The 16,431-nt window shown below is 46.6% G+C and overlaps 1 protein-coding gene across 2 annotated transcripts in view; it reads right to left on the bottom strand.

Annotated features, from left to right (window-relative positions):
• The window catches only part of MAP2K4 (mitogen-activated protein kinase kinase 4), a 57,699-nt gene that overhangs the window by 22,926 nt on the left and 18,342 nt on the right, over nucleotides 1-16,431 (bottom strand). Inside the window, exons 4-5 of one of the 2 annotated variants that reach the window (XM_017737718.1) lie at nucleotides 13,282-13,377; nucleotides 7,541-7,715 (exon numbers count right to left, since the gene is read on the bottom strand). In XM_017737718.1, the coding sequence (XP_017593207.1) occupies nucleotides 7,541-7,715; nucleotides 13,282-13,377 (271 nt within the window). The remainder of the gene's footprint in view (nucleotides 1-7,540; nucleotides 7,716-13,281; nucleotides 13,378-16,431) is intronic. The other variant, XM_017737719.1, reaches the window with a different exon arrangement.

Genomic DNA, 16,431 nt, shown 5'->3' with positions numbered 1-16,431 from the left:
AGCAGTGGAAACCATGTGAAATGGTTCTCCACCATGATGTATGGTGGAGGCAACTTTAATGGCACTCCAGAACAACACTGAACCCAAACTCCTCTTCCCAAACACAAGCTCCCGGCAAGAAAAGGGCTGGCAGAGGATCCAGAACACAGACAGTGGGTCAGCTACAGGGCAGAGGTCCAGGCAGACACAGGAGCCAAAGGACAGCTTGAGAAGCCAACTCCAACAAATACTGCTTCAGGGAGTGAAAGGAATGACGTGATACAAGATTGGGAGGTCTCACACAACAGTGCTGGAGACTGGCAAAGTGAAGAGAAGGGGAGAACTCTGAGGAGCAGCATGCAGTGCAGCACACAGATAGGGTCAGCCCAGGCTGGACAAGCTGGCTCTGTTTAGCTGCAGTGTGCCAGGGAGCCTGCTGCAGCCCAGCACTCCCAGTTCACCAGCAGAACAGGGAAGGTGAGTGAAGTCAACAGCAGTCACCACCCAAATAGCACGTGAGCCATGATAGAACCTGCTACCTGAAACCAAGGCACAGCACAAAGCACTGCAGAGCTCCCACAGACACACTGCCCGAAGGACATGGGACATGGCAGGGAAGGAAGACACAAGGCGAGGCAGCTGCTTGAAGGCAGCACTTCAGACAGGGATGGACAGGGGCTGGCTTCACTTCAGGCCTTACAGCTCTCAGCCTGGGCACTCTCCTGCAGGCAGCCACTGGTAAGTCACTGACAAGTGACCCCATGGCCAAACAAGCCATGGATGGAAAAAGGGGGATTTTTAGTAGAAGCTTATGGAGCCTCCTTTTTAACAAGTCCTTGTTGGCCTCCAATTTAAACTGTACCAAATCCTCTAGGAGAAAATTCTCCAGCCCTTTTAATTCAAACACAGGTTAGGACAAAGCCTTCCAACACCAGGAAGAAGAGCTCTGAAGCCATGCTCTGAGCAGCATCAACAGCAAAAGTACAATCTGTGCTGTGGATTGTGCCACTCCGAAACCTAAAACCAGGCAGATTCCAGAAACTGGACCCAAAACAGAAGAGACATCATCCAGCCCAATATGCACACAGACAGATTCAGGTGCAATGTGAAGTGACTGGTTGAAAAAAAAAATTTAAAAAAAAAAAAAAAAAATGGGACAAAAGGAAAAAAAGCTGTAAACACCAAACTGAAACTCAGCTCCTTAAGCTGTGAGACAACCCAGCACTGTCCTGAGCACGGGGCTCACCTGTGTCCTCAGCAGAAAGCTCAGCACAGCAGTGCCTGGCAGTGTCATGGGAGAAGTGGTCCTTCCATGGCATGGCAGCGATTTGGGACAACAAACCAGGGAGGAAAGGAGGGTTTGCCCAGTCACTGCTGAGGATGGGAGTATCTATCTCCCCATCTGAAACACATTTACTGCTGACTGAAGTAGATTGCAACTGGTTTCCAACCTCTTGTGATGAGGCTCTCTCTCAGCATTCCTTTCCAGCCCTTACCCACTCCCTCCCCAGCTACCCCACCAGCAGGGCTGGGAACACTGGTTTGGTTTCCCCAACTCTCAGCCAGCAGACCTAAACAGATGACTGAAAAAGAAAATTCTGAAGGTGTCGGTTTGGGAGAAGGAACTCAATTGTGTGAAGAATTACAAAGATGGTTTGGCAATAAAAGTCCAACACTTTTCTTCAGAAGTCATATGGACATGGGAAGGACAAAAATTTGCCCCTGGATGGAGCTAAATATAATAATGTGTTATTCTGATGGGCCTTTATGGGCTATCAGGCATCCAGGTAAGGATGGAGGAGTCATGGAGGTATGAATAAATGCTGAATTTCTGCTCTCAGGGGTATTTGATACTTAGGAAACTCCTTCTGCTGTGAGACTGCCATCAAGAAATCTAAGAAAGTCAGACAGGAACTTCTGGTTTAAGGCTGTGGATGAGAGAACAAGCACTGACTACAGGCAAAATGATGTACAAGAGGCACTGTGCTCTGAACAAGAAACAGCTCCATGGCTTACTGGCTTCTCCAGGAAGAACAGGGATCTTTTATGGGTTTGACACCTCCGATTACCCAACTGATCTTGAAAATGCTTCTGATTTCCTTAGGACAAGTTTAGAGCAGAAGTAGAGCATGTCAAAAATATTGTTAAACTAAAGGGAACACAGGAAACCAGCAACAATGGCTGAGGACACTGACTGTAACTGGAGGCTGGACCAGGCAATACTGCAGAGTGGGACTAAATCAACCAGGCTGAGGATATTGGAAGATCCAGAAAATTCTGGCCTACAGCTGAAAATCACTTTTGTTTGGGGTGGGGGAAAACTGAACACTGTGGACAGAAACACCCTCTCCCTCAGCTGGGTTACTCTCCCAGCTGTAACCATTCCTGACAGAAAAGTAATGCAATTAAAAAGAAGTGCAAGATGCTTCCATGGGGCTGTGATAAGCTTGAAGGTCAACCAAAGCACAAACCACTCCACTCGTCTCTTGGTGATGTATTTCTCAGCCAGCTGAACTGGTTCAAATGAAACTGGCAGAAGCTGCTGATAGTGAACCCCAGACGTCCAAGGTGGTCCTTGCTGCAGGGCAGAAGAGCTGAGGAGCAGGAGGTGAAGACCTCCTGCCTGAGCCTGAGGCTCAGACATCACTGCCAGGAACACCAGATGCTCGGACACCACTGCTGTGTTTAGGCTCCTGACCTGCACAGGAGCCACCCAACACATCAAAGGTTGACTATTTTAAATATGTGCTTATTTATTTTATGAACTTTTCAAACAAGCAGCTTTCCCAGCCTTCCAGAGGCATGGTGAAGTACCTGGCTAATAAAACCCACACCATGTACAGTATTTCAGTGCAAAGCAGAGCATCCTGCTCTAACTGGAAGAATGCTCCCCAGCTTTCATTCCAGTTTGGGCTATGGTTTTGGGTTTTTTTTCATTTAAATTCCAGGGATCTTCTAAAACACCCTTTTTGTGTGAACTATCACCAGGGCCAGAAGGAAACCTCAGGACAGAAATTACACCCCCCAGCAGCTGGGTGAGTTCCCCAAGAAAACATTTCACCCAAATAAATGGGGCTTCTCTATGTGCCTCTCATTTGTGGTACCCTCATGGAAGAAGAGGCACAGTCCCTGGAGCAGCTGGGACAACACCATGTGGTGATGCTGGAGGGCAAACGCAAAAAGGGCTGGAGAATTGCACAGACTGTGGAGCCTCTCAGACAAAACCAGGAGTGACAGCATTGGAGCAGATCCTGAGGAGGAACCAGGGCTCTCTGCACAGTGGAGAAGCCCAGGACAAATAGTCACAAGTCACTTACGGACTGCCACAGACTGGGAAAAGCCAGACTAACACAAAAACAAGAAAGCAGAAGCAAAATCAAAGGATAGTGGGTAGACTTGGAAGTCCAACAAGGGCAGGTCACGAAGAGCTGGTGTGGCACACAAACACCAGCCAGGAAAAGAGACCTCTCCAAGGAAAATGAGGAGCCAGGAAGAGAAACCTGACCGGGTGAGGATTTAGCATGCAAACTGGCCTTGCAATTATTAGTTTGCATAGCCAGATCTGGCCCTGGACAAAATTGGGCTGTTCCCTTTTCCACCTGGGAAAGTCTTAACCTCGTATGCCAATAAATCCTCAAGAAAATGAAAAGGGTATTTTCAGTGACAGGAAGACTGTGATGGCAGATGACCCAGAGCAAAAAGGTGCATCTCCAGGAAGATCTGAAAGGAAGGGGCCTAAAGAATGAAAGGACTGTTTTTTATTTGGGGAAAAAAAAAAATTTGGAAGATTAGGAAAACATAATGCAACATTTTCCAGGGGCAAAAATGAGGAAGGTTTGAACACAAATCCTCTTGAGTTGGACCCCTCTTTCCTTCATCTTCTGCCCCTTCTCCTGATAGCTCTAGGAAGAGGCTCTCTGTGGCAGAAAGCATAAGGGATGCACAAACAGTTGCAGGTGGCAGCAACAGGCGCACCAGGTCCCTGCTCCTGCAGCCCACTCCAGCCCTCAGCCTATTCCCAAAGAGGTACAGAATGTCTTTTTGTCATTGAAACAAGTATTCACAGAGAACGACCAAGGCTAAAGGAGAGGGAGGAGCAGCAGGACTCACCAGGAGCTCATCATCCCAGCCATGCTCCACCAGCTGAAGCCTTGCTGCAGTGGTTTTAGCCAGCGACATGACGAGGCCCATTTCAGGCTCATTTTCTTCCTTTGCTACTGACTCTGGAGCACAGATGAAAAGCCTTCTGACTCACCCAGGGCCTGGCAGCCCTGCCCATGCCAGGAGACTCATTAAAGGTGCCAGGATTGCATCTGCCAGGACCCATGGGCTGATAGACCAAAATGCGTTACAGGGAAAAATGAAAGAAAACAGTGTCTCCACCTGCAGACCTTAAGTTATTTTGGTGATATTTCAGCCCTCAGGAATTATTTTCCTTCAGTGGTAAGAAAAACTGGATGTGCAGCAAAAAAAAGGCTGTGCTGGGGGAGCCCTGGGGGCACAGGAGCCACATGCACCAAGCAGGGGAAAGCTTGGGAAGTGTCAAGGAACTGTTCCTTGGGCAAAGGCATGACAGGCTACAAAAAGCCAGAGAAAGGAGCTGGGAACAGGATCTGAAGATATGCTCTGGCAGTCACACTTTTGGGGTGCAAGGATGAGTGTCCAGAGGTGCCCAGCTAGCCTGGCACAGCAGGAGCTGCCTTCAGCCAGAGGAAGACTCCAGCAAGGGGGAAATGAGCAATATTTCAAGCTGCACACTTGCAGAACAAGGAGGATTTGAATCTCCCTGTGGTAGAATGGGGCGAAACAAGCCTGGTCATGGTAGCTGCAAGCAGGACGTGGCCCTTCCAGAAGTGGGGTAGGAATTTCCTGACTGTGCTGGGAATTTGCAGCAACAGTAGTGGAAATTTGGGGAGTGGTGGAGAAGAATGGAGGAACAGTTGGGACAGGTGCCTGTACCAATTTTCTCTGCATCTAGTGAGCTGAACAGGCAACTTTTGGCTTGCAGCCGCCACAAAGCTGTTTCCTTACGCTGTCCTTCCAAGGATGCTCGGCTTGCTGCACTGGTGCTGCTCTTGGGGAAGCACAGGAGGGACAGCAGCCCAACCAAATAACCAGACATCACAATCCAGCTGTAAAGGGTTCCTGTTGCCTGTCCCCAGCACGGTGCCACACCACAGAGCTGCAGGTGTCACGGAGATCATAGCCAAGACCTCACTAAACTGACACATTTTCACAAAACACAGTTTCCCTTCTCAAACTTCTCTTACAGAAGAGCTTTATGTAGAAGAAGAACATATGGCTAAAGGCAACAGTTCCATGGTGAAAAGACCACAAAGCTTGAGAGAAAGAGAGAGCAGGAGGGCAACAGTCCCCAACCAAAGCTTGAGAGAAAGAGAGAGCAGGAGGGCAAGAGTCCCCAGTGTGGACAGATTAAGATAGAGGAGGAGCAGGAAGATTAATGCACAACCATGGCTGCCCCAAAAGCATCAGGAGGCTGAGAAAGGAAAGTCTGAGGAGTGTGGGATGAACTAGTCACTAGTCCAAGCTTAGCCCCATCCTGAAACTTCATCTCAAAGAACTGCACCATCCAGTCTGGGCAATTGCTGCTGCTGCCTTGGAGGCCTCACTGACTGTTCCACCCACAGGTCTTCCTTTGCTCAATTTGGTGTTTACTCCCCACTGGGACAAACAGAACAGTCACTTACCACTACTGTTTTAGAAATGATGCTGTTGCCCAAACCCTCCAACCTTTCTTCCCCAGCAGGCCTAGCCATGTCCACCCAAAAGAAAGAGGGTCAGAGAAAAGAAGGTGGCACCAGCCCAGCCCACAGCTTTAACATTTCACAGTTTAGTCACTGTAAACAAATCAAATTTACTTGTTCAAAAGTGAGCCCCCAAGCCCAGAATCCTCCTGAGGCTCAGAACACACCTTGTTCCTCGGGAAAGCCAGCTCAACATGCTGAGCCATGCCATCTCCAGCCATGGAGACTGGTACCTTCTGCCTCCCACATGGCTGTACCTGCACCACGGGCCCTTGACACTGACAAGATTCACCTAGGGTGCTGAAAAGCCCTTGTGCAAACAGTGTGGGACAAGAGAACCCCTGTGTCAGCAGACACATCTTCTCCACAGCACGAGCTAATCCAACAAAATGCCCTTCTCCGCATGGCTGTAGCCACAGCAGAGCTCCGGGAAACAGCCACTCAGCTCTGGGGGTGTGCCCCCCTCACACCCATGGCCACTCTCAGCAGAACTGCAGGTACCCAGGTCACACACCCTGGGTCTGAGAAGATGGAGGTGTCCAGGAATCATTGCACTATACCAGTGTTTTTCAACCTGTCATCTGCAAACTACATCCCTGAGTTCTACCAAAGGCAACTGAAAGAAACCAGCCTTTAGCTACAGGCAACCTCGAGTTCCGCTGGAGACTTTTAGGGATTCAAACCCAGGTTGAAACAGTACTGCGTGGTGATCCAAAACACTCAAGAGACCTAACCAGTGATCCCACCACTGCGAGGAAGTCAGGATGTACTGGAGAAGACCAAAGGATGGGGGTTACTCCAGTAACCTGACACACTAGAGACAGATATGAATTATTTCAGAGCAGCTGGAGCTGGGGCTGAGATACGTCTGCCTGGCATGTGAAATCAGCAGGGCAAACGTTTCCAGATCTGATCAGGGAATATTCCAAAGAAGACAGAGAGTTGGAAAAGACAGCAACACAGACTCCTACATAGCTCACTTCTGCTTTTTCCTGGGAGCCATGAGAGCACTTACAGTTGATATCAGAGTTAAAAGATAGATGTCATTAGTAACCTGCAGTGAGCAAAGGAAAGGACCAGAGAGAGAGACAACAGCTGCTGCCCTCCTCCATGGACAAGCAGCTCCTCAAAAATGCCCAGTGAGCAGCACTGCTGTGGCAATACAGAGGATTATTGCCCAGCTGGGAGAGAAGGCTGTTCCTGGTTCTAAGGTGAGTTTTTGGGTAGCATAAAGTAGAAAATGGACAGTCAAGAAACCTGCTACACTTTCCACCTCCAGGACATGGTAAGCACAAAGCAGACACTCCATCATACATCAGCAAGAGCACAACATTCCCTAGAAAACATCCACTCCATTCCAGCTCCTTCTGGCAAGGCCACACCATGGCACATATGCTGACATAAACAGCTAATTTTAAGCCATTACCTTATTTCACAAAAGACACCAAGAAGCTATGAGATGTCAAGTTGTGCCTACCGCCAGCCTAGGCTGTACCTGAACCAGTGACCCAGAGGTGAAAGGCCCGTGCCCCATCATCAGTCTCCAGAGACGTGTGATCCCCTCAGAACAGCAGGTTCCTAATAGACACTTTGAAAAGGGCACAGCAATTATGAGAACTTCACAAATCACCTGAAAACATGCCCATTATACACTGTAGTTTCAGCAAACAGCAGCCTTTACACCAGAAATAAATAGAACAGAGCAGTAGATGGGTGCTAGATGGAAGAACCTTAATTCTCCATCACACTGCATCCCAATGGACTGAAGTACAAATGTAAGGATGGGCATCACCTACTTTAACTGCCATAATTTGCCCACTTGGTTTGTGGACCATTTTGTTGACAGAACCATAAGCGCCTCGTCCAATTTCTCCAAGGTCTTTCAAGTCCTCTGCTGTAAAATCCCAATGTTGTTCAGGGGAAATCTTCAATTTTCCTGATGATTCAATGCTGTGTGTTCTCAGTCTCTCTCTGTCAAAAATATTGGGAAGCAATTTTTCCACATTTTAAATAGTCTTTAAATGTCTCTTTTCAGCACTTGATTAAACATTAGAAGAGAGGGGTTCACAAAGCTACAGCAACAATCTGACTCCACGAAGGATTTTGGTTGGGGTGAGGGGTGGAGGGGTGAGGGAAAATGTTAAATCAAAAATGACATACACTTGCCCACAGCTTCAATTAAGGATAAGTTTCTCCAGCTGCAGCATAAAATTCAATATGTCTCATAGAGTCATTCTAAGCACTCATTTACACAGTTCTTTCTACTTTGCACAAAATACATGAGGCTGTGAGCAGGATCTGGTAATATGCAGCACCAAGAGCCAGAAGAGCACGCCCAGCCCCATCTCCCCAAAGCTCCTGCTGCTCTACACCACCACATCCCAGCACCCGCCTCCCTTCCAGCTGGAATTCTATCAATACAGGTAAAGCTCTTCTGGGTAAACCAGTGAGACTTTAGGAAAAGTTTGTCCTTAATGAAAAACTGCGATTAAAGAAGAAAATAACCCCCAAACCCAAAACCCAATACGCTTAGATAATCATTTAATTTATCCAAAACCAAATAAAGAGCCAAGCTTTTATAAAAACCAAGACAAGTTCTTTGTGACATATGAAAACAAAATCTGCCTGTTCAAGTGTGTCTTCACCAAGCACCCAAATTAACTTTCTCAGGCAATCCCTGCCCCTACTGAAGCCACCAGGATTTGCCCAGGTAAGGAACAGATGAATGTCCAAAATTTGTGAACAGAAGAGCTCAAAGGTGTCCCCAATGGCTCATTCACATGCAGCAATGCTACCATTGAATTAGTAGGAAATGGACAAGTATTTGCAACACTTTTCATCTTAAAATGCCATGCAAAATTTCAGTTTTTCGTTAGTTAATTAGCTGCTTCACACTTCTTGAGTCATAAAGTAAGCCAAAAGCCCACATTTTCCACTTTCAGGATGCATTGCAGACAGTTCCCACTGCAGGGCACACTGATCTCACACAGATTTTAAAGCACACAAGTACTTGTGACCACCCTGTGTACAGGGGAGATCTATCAAACTCACTGGATATTTGATCCAGCCCCCACTTCCCTGTCCAGGGTCTGGCCCAACAAGCAGAACACACACGGAGGATTCCACCAAACACATGGAGCTTACTGAGTTTATCAGCTGAGGAATAAACAGGTCAGGGCTGATTCCATGCTGGTAAATCCCACGTTGGTCACCAGCAGCTGCAAACACCACCCAGCTGGGGAGCCAACCAGGACTGGGTTTTATTGGGATCCCAGGTTTTGTGAGGGCAAAAGGCCAATTGACTGGAGCAGCTACAGTTCAAATGGCTTCCTCTGCTGCACTTTGGGTTAGTGCTGCCACATTTGGAGCAGCTGCATGTCCTGAACCCTTGACCCATTCGACGAAAGCCTTTGGGATCAGCTCCTCTCCCCACTGCTGGGCTGTGCCTGCCATGGTGTTTGCTGCTCTCTAACCTGCCCAGCTCAAGATTTCAATCTGCAGGAAGGATTTGGGAAAGCACCTGATAGTGCTACAAGCACAGGTGGGATAGACACGCCATCTCAGAGCTCCTGTGCATAATAAACACTGCCTTCAGTGGGGTTCTCCATGGAAGTTGCTTACTAAAAAGTGATGAATGAAAAATAAGGCAGCAAACTGACAAAAAAGAAAAGAACAGAGGTAAAAAGAAATGGGAAAAAAAAAAAAAAAAAGAAAAGAAACATGACCTCCACACGTGCCAAGTGTCTCACAGACAGCTTCTGTTGGGAGCCCCTGAACTGGTTTCTGTCTAACTGCTCCACCATCCTGTTTTGTCAGTGCCATAAAAATAGTTCTTGTTTTGAGGGAGGAAGGGAGGTGAGAAGCACCATGCCAAGGAGGCACAGGCAAACAGGCATTTCCTGCCTCACCTCCTGCCAGCTGGTGGGCACGAAGGAGCACGATCTTTGAGAGCTAAATCCTCTTCAAAAAGGCAGAGGGAAAACGGCAGAGAGGTGAAATTTAACAGAGCATGAAATGTTGTGTTTTGGCTGACTGAGCTCCTTTTCCAGCTCTTATTTGAAAATAACATTTCATATCAAAGTTCTCATGCAGTTAAAAAATTTAAACATTGAGGCAATTTACTCAAATAAGCAATTAAACCCTTCTCCTCTCTTCCCTCTGTTTTTCAGACTAGGAAACTTTGCTTTTCTGCCCCTGCACCAGAAGAGAAAGCGAATTGGAATTCATTATTTCCTTGTCACACAAGCAGCCTGTGTGTCCCCAGCTGTGGTGTGAAAGCAGATCTGTGCCATTGTTCCGCAGCTGCAGGATGGTGCCTCGAGCTGCCGGGAAGAAGGTGGGAGCTCAGGAACACCCCCTCCCCAGGGCTGCACTGAGGGCTCTGCAGCTCTCCAGGGCTTTGGATCGAGACAGACCATTACCATCCATCCCCAAACCCTCTTGTCTTGGAGCTTGGCTTCATTTCCATTATGTATTTATGATGCCATCTGCCTTGTCTCGCAACCACGGCTCCTGCTTAGCTTTTCGCAAATACCATGGGAAATGGTCAAATAACCAAACCATCAGTTTGACAGAGTGACAGATACTTGAATAGAGGTTTTGCTCACTTAGCTGATCTGCCATATGCAAGCAGGGCAGTTTTCCTTTAAGCAGCATGGCCCACCTCAAGAGTCATAACTGGAATGCAATAATTGCTTTTAATGTCAAAAAACCTACACTTTGTATCCGGAATCTTTCAGTGTAAATCAAAATCCCAAGGGATTCTCATGCCAAGAAAGGAGATCAAAAATGCAAATCTAGAACACAGACCTTCTGTGTCGATCTAAATTGGGAATTTTTTGATGTAAATCTGAGTGAGGCAATAAAAACTAAACCACCAATGCAGGACATCTGTCTGTATGCTTGTACTGCTGCAGATATATGAGGACATAAATCCACAGGGTGGATATGCCTTCAAATGCAAAAAAGCCTCCCTAAACCCTGCACTACATCCTGGTGCTCTGGGTACGACAGCAGCCTGCTTCAGAGAACAGCAGGACAACAACACAGCCAAGGGTCTAGTGAAGGTAAAAAGTAGTTAGTGCCCAGTCCCTGGGATCAGTGCACATCAGAGACTGCACAAAAGTGAGCAGACATGTGCCTTCTCTCACCACTTTGTTTCTAAGCTGTGCAATCTAACCTTCTCTAAGGCTGGGAATGTTGGGCAAAATTGGACATACATTCTCCAAATGCTCAGGATGCGCAAGGTGGACTTGCAGGGCTTCATATATGATTTTAAAAAATAATATAAATAGCTAAAGTGGGCTAGATACTCCTCAAACAGTTAAAAGCAGCATTTCCAAAAGCACCTTAGAGTGACTACAGCTCCTGACAACTCATCCAGGGCTTGAGCTTCCAACTCCCCATCTTGCTTTTGAAAATTTTTGAAGAGAGAAGAAAAAAGGGGCTGAGGAGGTGGCTGCGATCCTTGCACTTGAAAGGCACCAATGTGTCGGTCTCACTGCAGATGGTTACTATGCTTGTGACAGCAGTTATTCCAGGGATTAGGAGCACCAAGCAAGACAACAACTCCTCCAAACAGTTGTCCTTTGTCAGAGCTGTGTCCAGCTTGGCAGGAGGCGGGCGGGCGCTGGCGCCAGGCACCGCCGGGCCCAGCATGGCCACGAGGCTGCTTGCCACAAGCTGCGCAGCTGGACACGTGTGGGAAGGTCTGTGATGGCCAGGGACCCCAAAATCTTCTGTGGAGACCCACGGAGACCTTGGGAAGCTCCCAGACATGCTGCAAAAGTTCCCTGAGCCCTGCTGTTAACAACCAACTGCAGGGAGGCCACAACTTTTTAAAACAAGCATTTCCTTGGAATGAAAAAGGACTGTTGAAAGAAGAAGAGAAAAGTTGGTGGGTTTCTTTAAGTAAAATTGAAGGTCAACAGACATGAAGCAAGGTCAGGCAGATGATGTAGGCAGCTACCTATCTCCTCTGTTTCACTTTGCTGAGAGCTCTGCAGGACTCAGAGAAGCCCAAAAGTTGGCATATTTGATGGTACAACTGACATGAATAAAATCTGCAGAAGCAAAAAGATCCAAGCAAACCAGCTGTGCTTCCCAAGCCTGCCTGGTGCTGGATTCTGCTCAGAAGTCTCTCATTAAATCTCCTATTTACACTAGGATTAATGAGAATATATTCTACTTCTCCACAGGTTTGGTAAAAAGGCTGGCATTTAAAAAACTGGTTTGTGGTCCATCAGCCAAAATTAAAATGTAAATCCTAACAAAAAAAGCTTCCAGGCCAGGGTTCAAATGACACTGTGCAACTTCAGAGTACAAACACGGTTTAGGACTGCGGCTGACATGTTCCTAGCGAGATTCTCAGACAGCCTGGAGAGGTTCTACAGAGCTTTGTTTCTTCTATCTCCAAGTCTGTGTCACTTCTAAAACCGTTTTCAGCCCCTGCAGGCCAATGCTAACACCATATCAACCCTATGAATTGAATTTCACTGGAAAAAGTCTCCAGAAGAAACGTCCTGGTCTTTTTTTCTAGAGGGGTGGAAATGTAGGTACTGTCACAAAGCTTTTGGATTCTCAAAAGAAGACATTTTTGGTTTTCATAAACAAACAGCATCCTTGCAAGAGGGGCAGAACTAATTTAGGTTTGTTCTGATCCACAGAAACTGTCCTGAGGCTTCATTATGTTCAGTAACAGATTCCTAGACATGAAGAAGAGATACAGAAAACGTGGCAAAGGAAGGAAATAGTTTTGCACCTGTGACCCATCCAGACTAAAGCAAAGTACATTTGCTCCCTTTCCTTGTGACCAAGAAGCTGAAATTCTCCCTAGCACTGCTCTGGCTTTTTATGCTCCTCCAAAACTTTAAAATAAAGATAATCTCCCAAGAAGTGGAAGATTCCACAGCCCATGTGTCTCAGCCCAGCACATGCTCAAGGCTGCAAAGAGTCTCCCTGACTCAAATGGGGCTTGGCTGAGGCTTTTAAAATGTCAATATTTCGTATTAAGCTTCCCTGGTAAAGTACTGAGTTACAACGGATTTTGATTAACCCTGCCCTTGACATGGAGGAAACCTCTCCACCCACCATGGAGAAGACTGAGCTGAATTTAACTGAGCACATTGATCTCAAACTCATTTTGACTTGGCCATGAGCCAGACTGCAGCACATTCACTGAACCCACCATAGCTGGGATTTCAAAGCTTACACTGGATTCAAGAACTTCAGGATAATACTGGAAAACCCTCAGCTAATTAATTTAAACAACCCTTCTGAGAATGCTGATTCTTTTTATTTCCTCTCCTGGGTCATGGGCAGCTCCCTGAGAGAGAACAGCAAACAAGAGACATGAGCACAGCCATAAGAATGAACAAAATAACCTCAATACAGACCATAAATAGTTTGCAAAATCATTATTACACAGCAGTCACCCAATGGAATGACACTATTTCTGAGACAATTTCATTACTTTAAGAGATGCCATTTTTGCGGGATGGAGAAGATTTGACAATGGCTAACAGACAGGAAAGCTTACTGTAGCCTGCTGGAAAGTTTCTGGATGAGGTCCGCTTCTCTCCTTTTGAAACTGAACGGGACAATGTGATTACTACCCAGGGTTGCTTGTGTGTCACTTCAGCCAGGAAAAGTTGTGGAAATGACAGGAAAACATGGTGCTGTTATCACATGACACAATAACGTATAACACAATACTCAGCTAGTCACACTGCCCACTGAGCACTCAGCGTCACAAATTACAGCCACACCTTTTACTTCCAATTTCCACCTAAGCAACCTCCCCTCCTTGGGGGCAAAGCAGCACCTGATGATTTGAACTCATTTTAACATATTAAGTCATAAGTGGTTTGTTTTCTTACAGCAATGAGAATTATTATTTCCAGCTGTATTATTACTACAATTAGAAACATGCATTAACTTATTAGCCAAATACCTCTATGTTAGTGACATGCTACTTCCTTTGAGGCACATTGACCATCCCTGCTCTGCTTTTCTTGTGCTAAAGCAGATGTTACTAACAACTTTTTTTCCCTTAAAAAAAATTAAAAATCGAGCTTCCATCCTGAATCCACCAATCTAGGACTGGTGGTCTCTCCCAGGTGGGCTTGCCATTCATCAGATCCCCTCTCCCAAATAAGTCTGAATGAATTGAACAACTACATACTTATTCCCTCCAGAGCCCTACAAGTGACAAGAGTCAATCACCACTCTGCACTATGAGACTTCTCTAGGAACAAAAATTGTGCTCTGGATCTCGGAGTCCCTCAAGCTGTCCAGCTCTAGAAACCTTTCTCAACATGAGGACCTGTTATCTCAGAGCAGTTGGAGGAGCTTGGGCGAGATGGGCTTCTGCTAAGCACTGCGTGGAGAACAAGCCCTGGATACTTGCACCACTGACCACTGCAGCCATGGACACATGGTCAGCAAAGGAACCAGGGGCTCTGCTCAGCTCCTTGTGGGAACCACCTGAGAGGGGCAGATAATGAGCACTGCTAATTCAACTACAAGAAATGGTTTAGTTTCAAATACTCTAAAGAAGTGATTTTTCTAATTTAAACTTCTGTAGGATATAAAATTACAACCCTAGTCTGCATAAGTCCAACTTCTCTTTTGGGATTTTAAAAAAATACAACTGAACAATATCCCACAAACCTTGGGCTGCATCACAGCCTGAAATAATCTGAAATTCACTGCCAAGAATGCACTTGGTCATGTATTTCCTTCTGTGGCAGACAAGGACAGATGTGAGACATAGAAAGCACCTGACTGCAAGACAGAGATTGCTTATTCAGAGATTCAGCTACTTCAGTGGGGTGACCAAAAGAGCTTGTAACAAGACTAAGTAGACCAGATTTGACTTGTATTTAAAACGTCCCTTCTCTAAGACAAAAGACTTGTGCCAGGTGAAGATTCCCAGGCTCCAGTAGTGTGGTGAGATTTTCCATGCTGGGCTCCTCCGTGATGGCTGCTGGGGCACGGTGCTCTCACTGACCCTTCAGAGCCAAGAGCTGCTTTGCTGTAAGCTCTGTAAGAATGCTCACAGAAAACTAAGGGTGCTGTAAGGAGCTAAGCCAATGTTCCCAGAGAATCACCTTTCCTCTCTTTCACTGGTATGAAATACCCACCTAGAATCTCAGAGAGAAAAGAACACAAGCTGTGTTATAGCAAAGCCCCTGTGCTCCTCAGAGAGGACAACCACCTTCACACTGCTGCAGCAAGAGACATCAGAAACAATCACTTCCAACTGATCCACACTTGTCTCTGCAAAGGCACCAGTTACACCAGGCAGGAAGGACCATTTGCTCACCTGGATTTATTCCAAGCATATCTTAGGAAGGAAGGAATTAAAACAGGCTCAACAAAAAGACTGTTCAGCATTGCCATAATCCACTGTAGACTGGCTTGGCCATTTAGATTTAGTTTGGATATCAGGAAAAGGTTCTTCCCCCAGAGGGTGCTGGGGCACTGAAAAGGCTCCCCAGGGAATGGTCACGGTCCCAAGGCTGCCACAGCTCAAGGAACATTTGGACAATACTCCCAAGCAGAGGGAGGGATTTTTGCAGGGTACAGGGCCAGGAGACTCGATGATCCTTGTGGGTCCTTTCCAACTCGGTTTATGCTATGATTCTATGATTTGCTCTCTCTTTACTGAAGTTTCCCAAAATGAAGAGGTGCTCATGATATGAGGCAAGAACATCCACCTGATATTAAGGATGTCTGTAGTTTTCCCAGACATGATACACCACAAACCCAGGTAAGTTAAGTCCCTTTCAGAAGCCTGTTCCCCAAACAAGGAGAATTCCAAAACCAGTTCAGCCCCACAGGCCAACCCCCACCTCCATCACATCCATCCTGTCCACCACAAAGCACTTTCCATGACCACTCTGTACAGCAGCTGATTTTCCTGTGTGCATCCTGTCCACTCAGACCCAGTGTCCTCCACGGCACACGCTGGAAGTCATTCATTTATACAGAGAGTGAGGACAGAAGCTGTCAACAAAGATCTGCGGGGTCAATGCAGTCTCTGAATCTGAAGACTCTTCTGTCTTCATTCTCCACTCCTCGATGTGTACAGAAGATAAGAGCCATGACTGATTCCTTCGGTTTGAACCCACAAAGCAGAAGAGTTGACTCACTTTTCCACAGCCAGGGGAAAACACAAGACATTTTACTACAAGGTGGTGATTGAAGTCTGAAGAGATAAAGGATGTGCCTGTCCTGCTCTGATGAAACAAGGGATCCCAAGTACACAGAGTGGCAATGAGCAGAGTTTATTCCAAGAGCTGGCAATGGCAGCTGTTTATAGGTGCTTCCTGCAGCAATGTGGTTTGCAAGGTTCCCATCTGGCGTCAAAGGGTTGGAGTCCAGTCACAGATACAAACTGTGGTGGTCCACGCCTGACCCTCTCAGAGTAACAGTGACACTGACAGCCCTTCAGCCCAGCTCCACCAGCTGCACAACAGCAGAGACACACAGGCACCAAGCTCAGCCCAATGCGTAAGCCATGTTCTACTTTGTTACTTGTAAATAATTATTGAACAAGATATCTATCCAAGAAATGGGTAGAAACCAAACCTGTGTGTACACACAAATATATTTATACACATGCATTCAGAGATGTTACATATAACATTCTGCTTCATCCCATTTTCCTCTCCCAACACCAGCA

This window comes from Corvus brachyrhynchos, unplaced genomic scaffold (genome assembly GCF_000691975.1).
Source record: "Corvus brachyrhynchos isolate BGI_N302 unplaced genomic scaffold, ASM69197v1 scaffold236, whole genome shotgun sequence".
Classification (NCBI taxonomy): domain Eukaryota; kingdom Metazoa; phylum Chordata; class Aves; order Passeriformes; family Corvidae; genus Corvus; species Corvus brachyrhynchos.
Note: the sequence above shows the minus strand (reverse complement) of the source record. Positions and strands in the feature narration are given on the sequence as shown.